Here is a 13315-nt window from a genome sequence, read left to right as displayed (position 1 = left end):
AAGTAAACGCCTGATCTCATCTTTATATGCCTTTGAATTGGAACTGTGCTCAAAAAAGGAAGGTTTAAGAGATGGCACACTGCTTTCTCCCAGTGCTAACATTTGGGTATCAACTCATGCTGCCAGGCAGCTGGGCATGAAGCACTTACACAGCACAGACCTCTACTGTTCTGTAGGCATTTGCCCAAGTGATGTAGGTTGGCACAAGTTTAAGGGTTAAAAAAATTTATTTTTTTTTTCAGGAACACCAAATCACTTCAGAACACTGGATTTCTGATACAGTCCACAGATATTTAAGTTTCTGTCTCAGGTCAGTTTTTAAACCACATTCTTTGATCAAAATATTTCCAAGCCTGTTTTAGAAGCAAATATTCTGAAATGGATTAAGGCATTCTCAACACCCTAATTTTATGGCAGTGCTATACCAGGGATGTAACTCCTTATAGTGCAAGCACAAACAAGGCATTAAACTTACTTTTCCAAAGAAGCCTTTGAAGAACTTCCTTTCCTGGAGGAACAGGGGGGACAAGTCGAGCGCTATTACTGTAGGTAGCTAAAATGTCCCAGGGTTTTCAAACCAACAAGCACACACAAGAATAGGGTTTGGAGGGAAAGGAAGGGGTTTTAAGAGTTATCCATGAGAAGGTGCGACAGGCAAATGTGAAAATAATCCTATGAAAATGCAGATCAAAGGGCACACACACAATTCTAACAAGCTACTACCCTGAAATTGGTGGAAAGAAGAAAACCTCAGCCCCAATTTCATGCAAAGTGGTTACTTTATTTTCACTCTCCCTTGTTTAGTCCCTTTTGGTTAGGTTATAAACCAAACTTGGCAGCAGACATGGTGGTTAAACAAGTAAAATACTGCACAGGCTCTTGTGAAATGCAAGGTTCTATCTCCAGAACTGCAGTCTAATTTGCTCTGTATTGATCACTCTTCCCCAAAGCTTATGTTCTGTATGTTGGAGAAGCATGTATGGCTGATATAAAGCAGGGGTAAGTACTTTGTTTGTTGCTCTGGCTTACATGCTACTCTTATGCTTCACATCTTATGCAGTCTTCTCTGAAGAACAAGGAATTTCATCGTAACCTCGTGGTAGAACTCAAATACAAATGAGACCTCTTTATCTAAAGCCTTCCAAGGCTTTATGCAATATTTATACAAATACTAGTTATTTGTTCTACAGCTCTGAATTTATAGGTTGAACAGCCTTTAAAATCAGCTCAGGCAGGGAGAGACAGTTAGGCAAGTGCAAAGATACCAAAGGCTGAACTACAATTTCCTAAATTTCTTCAGGAAAGCAATTATACTGATTGCCCAATTCACATTAAGAAAAAGCCAGCGCACAATTTTAAGCATATTTGCATGCAGTTTAGTTTACTAGCTTTATTTTGTTACCAGACTGTGGAAAGTAAACTACATGAGAGGACACTTCACCAGGCCTGCCGCTCTGCGAGCACAGCCACATGCTGCTCCGCGGGTGAGGGAAGCCGACGTGAAGCACAGAGCTGCTCCTGCTGTCTTTCCAAATCACTTCACTTGTAAGAAAGCTTTGGTATAGCAGTAATGAGGAGGAGGTGGAGAATTGCAGAAGAGACAGGGAGTGTCTCTGTGACAGCCCCTGACCTCACATTTACACTGTGCAATTCCAACCTGTTCATCACTGATACTGTATTAAAGTATTGCCACAAATACCCTGAGGCAGTGTCTGAAGAACTGACTGATAAGCAAGGTTCTGTTTAAATCAAAGCTATGGTTCTGATGCAAGGCAACAAAAGCCAGGAAACACCAAGTTAAAAAGGAAGTGTCCATCTCAGCTTTGCATTTCCTGGCCCTGCTGGTGTATCCCTCTCTTGCCCCATGTCCTTCCACAGAATGTTTTACCAAGTATCTGTGACATATTTACATCAACTCAGACACTGTATAAAGAACATCTCCAAGCTCAGTCAGCTGAAAAGCTTAAGCACTTTTGGAGGCAGGAACAGTTATGTATTTGGACAGGATATGCTGAATACTAGGAGGGGAACTAATGGATTAATCACAATGTAGTGCACATAATGAGAAGGGGTTGGATGCTGCTGCCAAGTTGAGCGATGACTATTGCATTACACTAAATAACAGCTTTTTAAAGACAGCGTAAGCTAAAGAGATTCACCAGAAGCTACCTCATTTTTAGGTGATGGTTAATTTTGCTCTCAGAAAAAAGCTTGTTAAACAAGATTATTTTTTTAAATAAACTAGACAAGGTTAATGGAAAAGGCGTCATGCAAAATGGATTTTAAACAACACTAAGTTAATGTAGTTTAGAGATAGCTAATGCATTTTTTAAAATATTAAATTATGTCTCTTTACCTGCTAAAACAAGAACATATATTAAAACAAATGCATAATTTAAAACAAAAAGTGGCAAGTTAGAAACCAATACTACAAGCTAAAGCTGATTTAAAATCAAAATATGACATGAGAGAGTACACTTTTGTCTTTATATGATGTTCCCACACCTGAGTCAAATACACTTAACAAGGCCCCCTAAAGTTACTTTCCAGTTGGCACTAAATATTTTAAATTCAGTAAAATGGTTCTCAAGAAACCATTTAGAGCTTCACGTCCATCTACAAGAATCTTATCAGATATTAAATGCATACAAAGCTAGCAATGTATCTCTACTAAGGGGATAATAATAATGTAAGCTACATTGGTAATACTCTACTAAAGAAAAATGCAAGTTCTGTTGATAATATAAACCCATGCTAATAATAAACTAATAGCTAAATATGAGGAGTTTTTATCTATTAACGAGACTGTGATGCCATTTCATCAGGCAGAAAACTACAGTATTGTTGGTGTGCAGTTTCAGAGCTGTAAAACTGTAACAACAGTGTACAGTGTGGATGAGGGATTCTTGAGCTAAAAGTGGCTGCTTGTACTCAGTTGTCAATTAAGCAATGTCTGAATAAAATGTTCACCATCACAAGTTTACAAGTTTTGCAAGATGCAGTGCTCAAAAACAACTACACCCATTAAAGGAGCAGGTAAAAAAATCCCTGAAAGTGTATTTCCCACAATAAAGAGACAAAGATATTTGTTTGCATCTTTCAAAAAGCAAAGCAGTAATTAAACTATTCCTAAAGTCAAGATTAACACTGTTCTATATTCTTCTTAGCAAATCCCACAAAATCTTTTAAAACCTAGTAGTCAGTCCTATAAAAGAATAGTCTTCAGTTCCCCAAATGAATTGCCAACTGTTGTACAGCAAGAATTACAAGAAAATATATCTATTAGAATAAGAAAAGACAGACAGAACTTAATTTTTGGAAGTTACAGGATACAAATATTTTAACATTTCTAATTTTTATTGACTGGATTTATAAAACCTGCACCTTACATGCAGAGAATAAAGTTTAAAATAGCCCACATATACTTCAATGTCAGTTAACCACATTAAAAGTGAAGTCCAATTTCCCTTTAAGCCAGTCTTTCAGTTTGAGCACTGCAGCTCAAACTTGCAATTCTCTCAAAACCAAGAGAAAGCCCATCAAAATAACTAAGTAATGTGAAAGCAAGGGATTACCAGAAGAACAAACTGTTTTCTCATCACATTCCTCACATGCTGAGATATCACCCAGTGTTTGGCTTCTGCTAAATTAAGAGTGTCCTGTACAGAACACAGCTTCCAGTAATGGTGATGTCCTAAAGAAATGCCTCTGGTTTAAAATCCACATACTGGGGGTGAGGGGCAGGGCTTGAATTGCAGTGAGCAGCTCCAAATGGACCTTGCATCTGATAGAGTCTAGTAACTAAAGCACACAAAGTAATTTCAGTAATCTGAATCTTCCTCTTGGGGCACAAAGAGAATTTCACCTCCATTTCTCAACTTCCAACACTGACAAAGGAGACAACTAGCAATTTTAAGAGATGCACACTTGTAATTGGTGTACACATAGACATCAAACAGCAGAAGAAATCAAAACTATCTGAAGAAAAATGTTCATTTAAGAGAATGGGTAAATTCATGCCATCCACAATTTGGAATAATGACATAACATGGATTAAGGAAATCTAACTATTCACTTTCAGAAAATGTTGACTAACTGTAAAAGTTAGATATCCAAGTCTGATGTTTGAACCAGTAATTCATGTGATCAAAAAATCACAATCTTAGGAATCCAGATTCCAGAAGAAACGGGGTGCTGTGCTTTTACTATGCCTCATTAATTATAAGCTTAGCTACATTTAGCTGGCTTGTGGACTTGTAAGATTTTTATAAACTAGAGAACAGCTACTTCACAGCATAGCTTGCCAGGGAAGAGAATAAAAGAAGTAGCACAAAGCAGATACTGCAGTGCTATTTGGTGTGCTAACAGAAAGTAAACTGAGAAAACCAGAAAAAAATCAGAGACAAAAACGGATGCAATTGATTATGCGGTCAGTACTTGCACTTTTAGGTGCATAAACTAAATCCACAGAACAAAGAAACTCATTTATATTTTGTGTGGCCCTTTTTAATAAAAATCAATCACTAATCACTGCAGAGTGAATGGGAACAGATGGGATGCGGCTTGAACAGGTTACTATACATTAGCTGAGAAAGAAAAGAATGAAAAGACTTGATTTTAATCAGAGCATTAAACCAATTCACAAACTTTACAACACAACAGAAGGCAGAAAAGATAACCTATAATGCTCTGCTGTGTGCTAGGAAGAAAGGAAAAACAGGTTTAGATGGAAACCATTTGAGCTCTCAGACCTGGTGAGAGGTGGCACATATTTTAAACCAGCAGAAATGCAATAGAAGGGTTTGATGGACTTGTTTGATGGATTTTGTTGAGTTGCAAGGATACAAGGGTTTCTTCCAATGAATGCATATGAAGAATGTACGTCGATAAAACATATAAGAGAAGTGATGACAAGGACTGCAGTTCTCTATCTCTATTAAAAAGTCAGTTTTTCCATGTCCTTTCTCCTGTGCTTTTCAACGATGTTAAAGCCTCAGTTCCTTGACAGACTGATCACTGCCCTTTTGGAGTTTGCTATTTCCACAGGATTTTGTGGTATTATTACTGCAGGAAAGAGATGACAAGACCTCTTCAAATGAGCCACAGAAATACAAAGAGCTTTGAACGAGTGCCATTTACAGGAGCAAACGTTCACAGAAGCCAAACTAAGAACAGCCCACTTCATGACATGTCAGAATTAGGCAGCCCTCAGGCCACTCTGAGCAGATGCAAGCCAGATTATTTCATGCACGACTACGATGCTGCAGTGCATTAGAAAAAAAAGCATCCTAAAACAAGTAATATTTTGTATAATAATGGTGAATTAAGTCGCTATTAAAGTGGCAGGCAACAGAGGGAAAGAGAGAGAGGGGGAGAAGAAAAGAGAGAGAGGGAGAAGCTGTTAAAAAACAATGGTTGAAGTCCCATGTGGGTACCAACTTAGCCTGAAAGGTCACAGAGAATTTTTACACATTTGTTTTGCAAATAGTTTCTGCAAGTAGAAAGAACAGTTGTAACTCTCCCTCTCATCATCAGATTAGCACGTCCCCCCAAGAGCAGCATTGCTCTAAAACCAGCCAACTGTTCTCCTAACATGGGTCAAAAGTTCAGTCTTTAGCTGGAGCAGTGCCCCAAACAGACCTCTTCCAGTAATGTTTACAGCCCCAAAGCCAATGTTTTCATTAAACAAATATACATACAGATTTCAGTCTCTTCACAGCATCTTCACAGATATGCATTCCTCTGGATTCGTCCACTTCGACGTGTCCCAAGTACTGCAGGAAAGAGTATGGGGAGAAAAGGTTAATAGCAGCTCCTTAAACTCCTGGGATTTTGATGAATCCAAGCTCTGAATTCATCTCAGTGCAGCTGATGCAATAGACATTACCAGCACTTTGCCAGCCTTCTTTTAAACCTGCATTTGGGGATTTGACTGTGTATATCTATGGGGGCACCAGCATCAGCAGAAAAGCATAATACAACTAGAAATTTGGAGGAAAAGACAGACTTTCCTTACTCAGGGGAAAATACGTAATTGGAAAGTATTGAAAACTATGCTTTCCTGCTTATTCATCATGAGCTTTAGTCTTTTTTTTTTTACTAGCACAGCATGAAAACCTTACATCAATATAGATATTATGATGAATAAATAATTTTTGAATAATGATAAATGTATTTAGTACTGAAAACCAAATTACACTACACAGTAAGATGACCAAATATTTTTGCATGGTAATGTCCAAAGATGAGAAATTTGCCCACCCCTTTTTCAAAACTGTAAACCAAAATTGTTTCTTTTCGTTATAACAACAGGCTGTTATGTGGACACTGAAACATTCATCATTCTTACAAAGAAGGGTTAAAAAAAAATGTTTTCCACAGATTCATCTTACCAAGCACTACTTAAAAAAAACCCTAGCAACACAACAGTGAATAGAAATGTCAAGCTTCAAAGCCTTTAAATTTATAACCTAGAATAATATTAGTCTATAGAGAAACCAGTTGCAAGAAATATATGTCAAGTGTGTAATGTTCAGGGTACCATGGATAATTTTACACTCAAACTTTTAGCTTTAATTTTTCCAATTTCCTTGCTTTTTCCAATCATAGTTTTTTTTGATAGTGAAAGGAAGTGTTCTCTCAGAAAAATCCTTATTCAAAGTACTTAACTCTTGAAGAAAATCAGAGAAACTATCAAAAACTTTCTTAAGTTTTGTAGTAAGAGCTGTAGGTGAAAGAAACTTTCCCCAATTTACTTGCCATTGTAAGAGTTGTATGCAATTCAGAATTTAGATTCTAGGCTAGCTAGAGAGAGAATAAGTAGTTTTAAAATATGACAGAAGAATCAATGCTTGTGTCACTTAATGAAGTAGTAAACACAAGTTTAATAACTATTAAGAAGTTGCACTGTGTAACAGACTATTCTGTCATGAGTTATTTGAAATCTCCTAGGTTTTTTTCATTAATTAGGATACTAGACTTGGACAAAAAAAAAATTCACTCACAATACCATACCAAAGCACCCTCAGATTAAGAGATTCAACTATATGGAAAAAACCAAGATTGCTTCAAAGATTTAATAGAAATTGGAAATTTGAGGGTTTTTTATGCAAGGCAAGATGCTCCAGAAGAGGAAGCTCTATATATCATTAAACTGCTGAAATATTTACAATATCTTAAGTGACAGAGAGCTTTAGCATTAAATCTCACCATGTGGCATTTTTTTAAACAGAGTTAAATGTGGATTGAACAATTCGGGAAGAATTTCATTTAAATCAGCCCTCACAGCAGGAGAACAGCTTGAAAAATAAATTGCACTGAAATTAGAAGGTAAATAAAAGATCTGACTCTTTAGAGCTTTTTCAAAATGAGCTCTGTGAGGCTGAAGCCTTATAACTGAATGCTGGAGCTGCCAAAACAGCAACTGTACTCCCTCAGTTGAGCTTGCTGAGCACTTGCGCAAGATCTTCATTTCTCCAGAGCACGAAGCAGAACATCTTAATCCTAAAAATACACAAACAGTAACAACTAAAGATGCAATTACTGTGTGTCTGGAAGTACATATGTACATCATCAACTACTCGGTTGTGCCATGACTTCTCTGGGAGAAGTTCCAGATGCAGAAATTCTGTTGAACATTTGTCATGAGAAAGTTTTGGGTTTAGCAACTTCTCTTTAAGACAGTGATATAGACAGGAACAAGCCTGAGGTCTGTACTGCACAGAAAAAAAAATATGTGTAAGGAATAAACCATCTAGTTTGCATGACCATTTGTATCATCCATATAGAAGGCAACTTTCAGGTTTCCTGACCTATCTGCACATCTCATTTACTTCAGTGTAGCCAGAATGTTTCCAACTGAAGATTCAAACCATTCAGCCCCTGTACTTGGCAACCTGCCTTTTGCTTGGAAAAGGGAGAAATGGAACAGAGTAAATATTGCCTCATGTCACACTGCAAAACAGACAACCATTCTCCCCTGTGTTGCCAAACCTCTATTCAAGTCCCATGTTCCAACTTCCAGCAATCAGTCATGCCACTGCTGCTGGAGACAGCAAATTTAGCTGCAGTTTTCAATACTGCTTCCACTCCTGTGAATGGAGACATTATTACACATATCAAGTGCATCTATCCACACCAAAGGGGTACAATCCACAGACCTCACTGAGCATCAATCAATTCTGTATTTTAAAATAAATTACACTGTCACACAATACTTCTTATGATATAGAGGACAAAAGGTACTTTGTTTGTATTCACATATTACACTTCTAGCTCTTCATACAAAGAGAAAAACACTTGTTCTTGCCATTGCAGAAGCCAAAAGCTCATCATTAGCACTGGTGTTGAACATCTTACAGCAACTTCAAAATTCTTCTTGCTTTGGTTTCTAATTTTTCTGGGATGGAGTGGTGGTGTGTTAATTGCTTTCATGTAACAATATACTTTTCCTTCTTGTAAAAATAAATTTTCATTCTATAACCAGAACGCTGTGGTCCTCTTCATAGTCAAATGCCCCTCAAGCAGCAGGTCCCCTTCCAAGTCTTCAAGCTTATTTCTTCAGCCTGAGAGTAGATATACACAGCTTCTGTATTTAACTAGTGCTGCAATATTTATCTCGTTTTTAATGGATTGTCATCAAAGACAAAAATATTTCCTCAAGAAGATTGGCAAGAAACAGTCAAAACTGAAACCTCTTCTACTGTTTATATTTTAAACAGAAGTGCTAAATTGTAAATCTATCTTAACTTAGCCTTAAATTTGAAATATTAGCTCAACTTACTAATGCAACAGCATTTTATGAGTGACATTTCAAAATTTAATAAAGGAAATGCAGCTACTAGTTAGAGTCAAAAATTAAAGTTAAAAACCAGAATTCAGGATTTCAGAAAAATAAACTATTGTTAAACTCTGTTGTTACATTACCAGAAAAGGATTACATGGAAACCACTTTAAAGCAGATACACAAATCCCACACTTCTATACACAACCTTTCAGGATCTTTGAAAGGAACTTCCCTTTCAAACTAAAGGAGAAGAAATATACTCTTGAAGTGCCTGGGCAGCCACTGTCCTATATAAGTAAAATCTCATGCAAATCCATGACAGCACATTATCACAAACACACTCAAGGACTGGGACACGTAATCCACAGAGCTGCCTAAGCCATACTGTGGTGGATGATGACTTTGAGAACAGTAAGGAAAGGAGTACACCTCTGACATATTTGCAAAGAGCATTTCTTGTCACAGGGATTGTTGCAGCTAGCATTCCTGGAGAAAATGAGTACTTTTCCATCAGGAAAATGCACATATCAGGAATGCAGTATTAATATTGAATGCATTCCTACTTAATTTCCATAGCAACCAGTGAATGATAGTCATGACATCAGCAATTCTCGAACATAAGTTGTTCTGTAAGAGATTTAATCGTTATACCAGAAATTACCCAGCAGTGCTTTTACAGAAAGCTAAAATCCATGTGGGCAGAGTCCACATACCGAGTAACATAACATAAAAGCTCTAATCCAAATAAAATACTTTCAGGGGCTGTTGGAGAAAAGTCCTTAATGCAAACATTATTAAATAGAAGCACTGCTTATATTAACATTTTTAGTGAAAAGAAGATGAGATTATGGTACAGCAAATTGAACAGAAACAAAAAAACTTTCCCTCTTCATCACTGATTTTCATGTTCTCTTTTGCTGAAGATGCTGTTTGGTACCAATCTCAAACCAAACATAAAGAAATGGACACAGGAACAAGTTAAACTGGCACATAGCAAAGCATCCTTAGAATTTGAAAAGTGCTTGAGGAAACTTATTCTTTTTAGCATTTTAAACATCTTCCAACTTCATCTAAAAACCAACCACTCAAGTTACCATAACAAGTGCTTCTGGTGAAGTTTTCCTACTGTCTTCTCACAAATACATGCTATTGAAATTGCTCCTACTAAAACACCAAGGGCTGATTTATCAGGTCAGGAATAAAACATAACCTGTGTCCTAGTACAAGCAATACTGCCCTGATCTTCTTTGTTTGCATTTCTCTCTCAAATACTTGACTGACTCAGTTTTCAAAATTTCAAAGTTCAACAATAACAGCTGGCAAAAAGATCCTTCACCAGAGCTCCTTCAACCTGGACAACTCACTCAAGCCAGTTCTGTTCGCTCCAGTCTGGTAATATGCTTTTACAGTTTCTCTTTGAAACAGACTCAGCTACACAAATAATAGAAGTTCCCTCTGTATCAGCAGATGTTCACATGCACTGTTTTATTTGCAGTAACAGATTAGGTTCTTTGGATTACATTTGAAACTAGATGGACACAGGAAATGAGCATACTTGAAGTCTTGGCCAAGGTGTCCTGTGCTGGGAAACGAGCTGCCATAAAGAGAAGCACACCAGCATTTCTTGGTATTTTTCCTAGAGGCAATGGCATTCCTCCTTCTTCCTCTGTGGAAGTTCTGGTGTATTATTTGCAACAGTAAGACTGACTACTTGACATCATCTGCATGTGCAGATATGCTTCTAGGATTGGCATTGCTCAAAAATTAAAGCCTGAGCACCAAAGTTTCAGAGTGAAATGCTGTCTTGCAAGTAGACATAAGCTTAAATCCAGAAATCCTGGATACATCTTAAAGCTGAGCTACATTACCACTAACTTCTAAGATTTACATTCCAATGTTCAATATTTTATTTTTCTCCTTTCACACCCATGCTCCTGCTTTCTAAATTTATTAGTTTGAAACAAATTTTTGCTCAGACAAAGCTTTAGAAGCACAGACAACAGAAACTCTATGATTACGCATCAACAAAGTTTAATTTTGCTTAGTCAAGAGCAATAGGTTAGTTAGGATGCTACACACGTCACCAGAAATCAAAATGTCTCACCAGCTTGTTAAATTCCCAAAACAGGAACTGTAGCAGCTTATGACTGCTAAATGTCTCTGAATAATGAGCATCAAAAGAATCTAAAGCAGTACCTATACCAGTAGTTCTCTCTATTTTTTACATCACACCCACCTAAGAGCCACTCTGAGCATTTCACGTACTGGTTCTCACACAACCTTTATCATTGCCAACAGAAAAAACAATGTGAGTCAGGATACTGAAGATGCAATAAAGAAACTCAATACAGGATATACAAATGCTATATTCTTCATTTTCTTACAAATCCCTAAAATGAGGCAGAGAGGGAACTCAGAAAGTTATGTAGGACAGCACTTGCTTCAGGGCAGGATCTACTTCCACATCTACATCAGAGAAATCAGCCTTGAAGTATTATGACATTTCTGTAACTGAAGATCAGAAGGCTAGACCTTCTACCCTGTAGTTTACATGTCTCACTGCAGAAAGGGATGTTATTTTGCTGAGTTGTTGTTGCTAATGCATATCCTAAATTTCCCTTGATGCAGCTAAACACACTATTTCTCCTAGTCCTGTCACAGCTTCACATACGTACTGTCAGACTTTGGTTTTCAACTGTATGCTCTGATGTGCAATTCCTATTTTTCCAGGAATTCAGCACTATTTAATAAATTTAAAACTTTCTTTAAAAAAAAGAAAATATAAAGGAAAATCAAGTGTTGATACCATGAAGTTTTATACATACACTGCACAGTGTACCTTTTCTTCAACTCCTGCAAAAAATTCAGTTTCCATGTACGACACTGAGGATCTCCTAATTTTAAAAAACAGAATTAAAAAGTATAACCCCATGAGAACTTTTTGATTTCCAACACCTAAATTACATTTAAAATAAATATTTCTGCAAGGCAATCCAAACCATTTTAATTGTCCTATCTTTAAAACAACCTGAAGTTTATAAAACTATTTAAGAATTTCACCTTTGCCAAAGACAGGAGGTTTTTAAAACTCAGCAAGAACCTTCATTTAAAACTTTTTGTTTGCAAGGCCATTCAAACAAAACTAAGGGTTGGACACGAGGGTAAAAAGCTTAAAAATTAGGGATCGCCTCACATTCCTTTTAGCCATGACAAAAATGCATAGGAATATATTGGAGGTAAGCTTTACACCTTCCATTATAATCACCATCTTTTATAATTAGCTGACTTCCAGCCTTTTTGTGATGTTAAATGCTGCAGGATTCTTAAAAATGTACCATTGCTTGCTGAGGGTTAGCATTCACAGGAATGATTACTGTTCATTGCTAACATGAGTTCATGACTTCAGAGGTAGAGATTTCTAGTGTTTAATGTGTAAGGCTGTAAAACATTTCAGAAATCAGCAGCTTTGTCACATTGACTTCTTAAAAATACTTAACATAGTTTCCAAAGACTATTCAAGTACCTCAGGTTTTCACAGTGAAAAATATCACATGCTTAACTTAAAGGCACTTCAACAGCACGCTGGTAAATTCTTTCACAGCTATTATTTCAAACTAGAAGTGCATTTAAGACATAAAACAAAAGCCACAGTCACCTGTGCTGGTACCCATCTTTCTGACCTGGAGAAACAGAATGCAAGCTGTCTTTATAAACTTATTTAATATAAGAAGTTATTTTTAATATGAGATTTATAAATTTGACATGAAGCAATAAAGTTCAATATGCAAATTCCAAAACCAAACAGGACACCTGGGCAGCCATGAGTGGTGTGAAAACACAAAGCAATACAGTGCCTTCCAAACACTTCCCATCAAATCAAGGGTTAGACAGGAAACAGTTCAAGAGTACTTGTTCTGAAAAGGCAATTCTTTTATATACAAAAGCACAACTGAATCCATACAATTGTTATGGACTAACACAGAAATCTAATTCAGTGTAAAGGCCAACTCCAATGATACCAGGTACTCAGCAGCAAACCCTGGATGCCAGAGATAGAAATATGGTTTGTTACTCTTCCACACCAGCTTTTTTACCAACATCTTTAGCATTCTAGATCGAATTAAAAAATGCAAGTAAACCTGCAGTTGATATACAACAGTAGCCTTACATGCCTTAAGGTCAAAAGAGACTGACCACCAAGAACATGGAAATGACAGAACAAAACTAATTAAATTATCCAAGATCCACACAACTGTTGCATCTTCTAGAACACCAAGCAGTAACCTGGTTAATATTCTGTTAATATCCTTTTGGTCAGAACCACCAAGAATTTGCAAATGCTTTGTTTGTTTAGTTCTCTTAGGTAAAAGGAAATTACCTAATTTTTCTGATATAGATTTCATAGACCAGTTATTCCAAAGAGCATTTGTATGAATGAAAACCACTTACCCAGAGGGACACTCGAAAAGGCTTTTCACACAAAAGAAGCCCGAGTGTCAAATATTTTAGTCATTATACCACAGAACAGCT

The 13315-nt window shown here is 36.8% G+C and overlaps 1 protein-coding gene across 11 annotated transcripts in view; it reads right to left on the bottom strand.

Moving 5' to 3' along the window:
* The window catches only part of NUMB (NUMB endocytic adaptor protein), a 98911-nt gene that overhangs the window by 16935 nt on the left and 68661 nt on the right, over nt 1-13315 (bottom strand). For 5 of the 11 annotated variants that reach the window (XM_059849593.1, XM_059849595.1, XM_059849600.1 and 2 more), the window contains exons 3-4: nt 5700-5774; nt 476-553 (exon numbers count right to left, since the gene is read on the bottom strand). In XM_059849593.1, coding sequence (XP_059705576.1) covers nt 476-553; nt 5700-5774 — 153 coding nt within the window. The remainder of the gene's footprint in view (nt 1-475; nt 554-5699; nt 5775-13315) is intronic. The other 6 variants (XM_059849597.1, XM_059849599.1, XM_059849603.1 and 3 more) reach the window with 2 other exon arrangements.

Source organism: Haemorhous mexicanus, chromosome 6 (genome assembly GCF_027477595.1).
Source record: "Haemorhous mexicanus isolate bHaeMex1 chromosome 6, bHaeMex1.pri, whole genome shotgun sequence".
Classification (NCBI taxonomy): Eukaryota; Metazoa; Chordata; class Aves; order Passeriformes; family Fringillidae; genus Haemorhous; species Haemorhous mexicanus.
The sequence above is the reverse complement of the archived record's forward strand: the minus strand, read 5'-3'. Positions and strand labels throughout refer to the sequence as shown.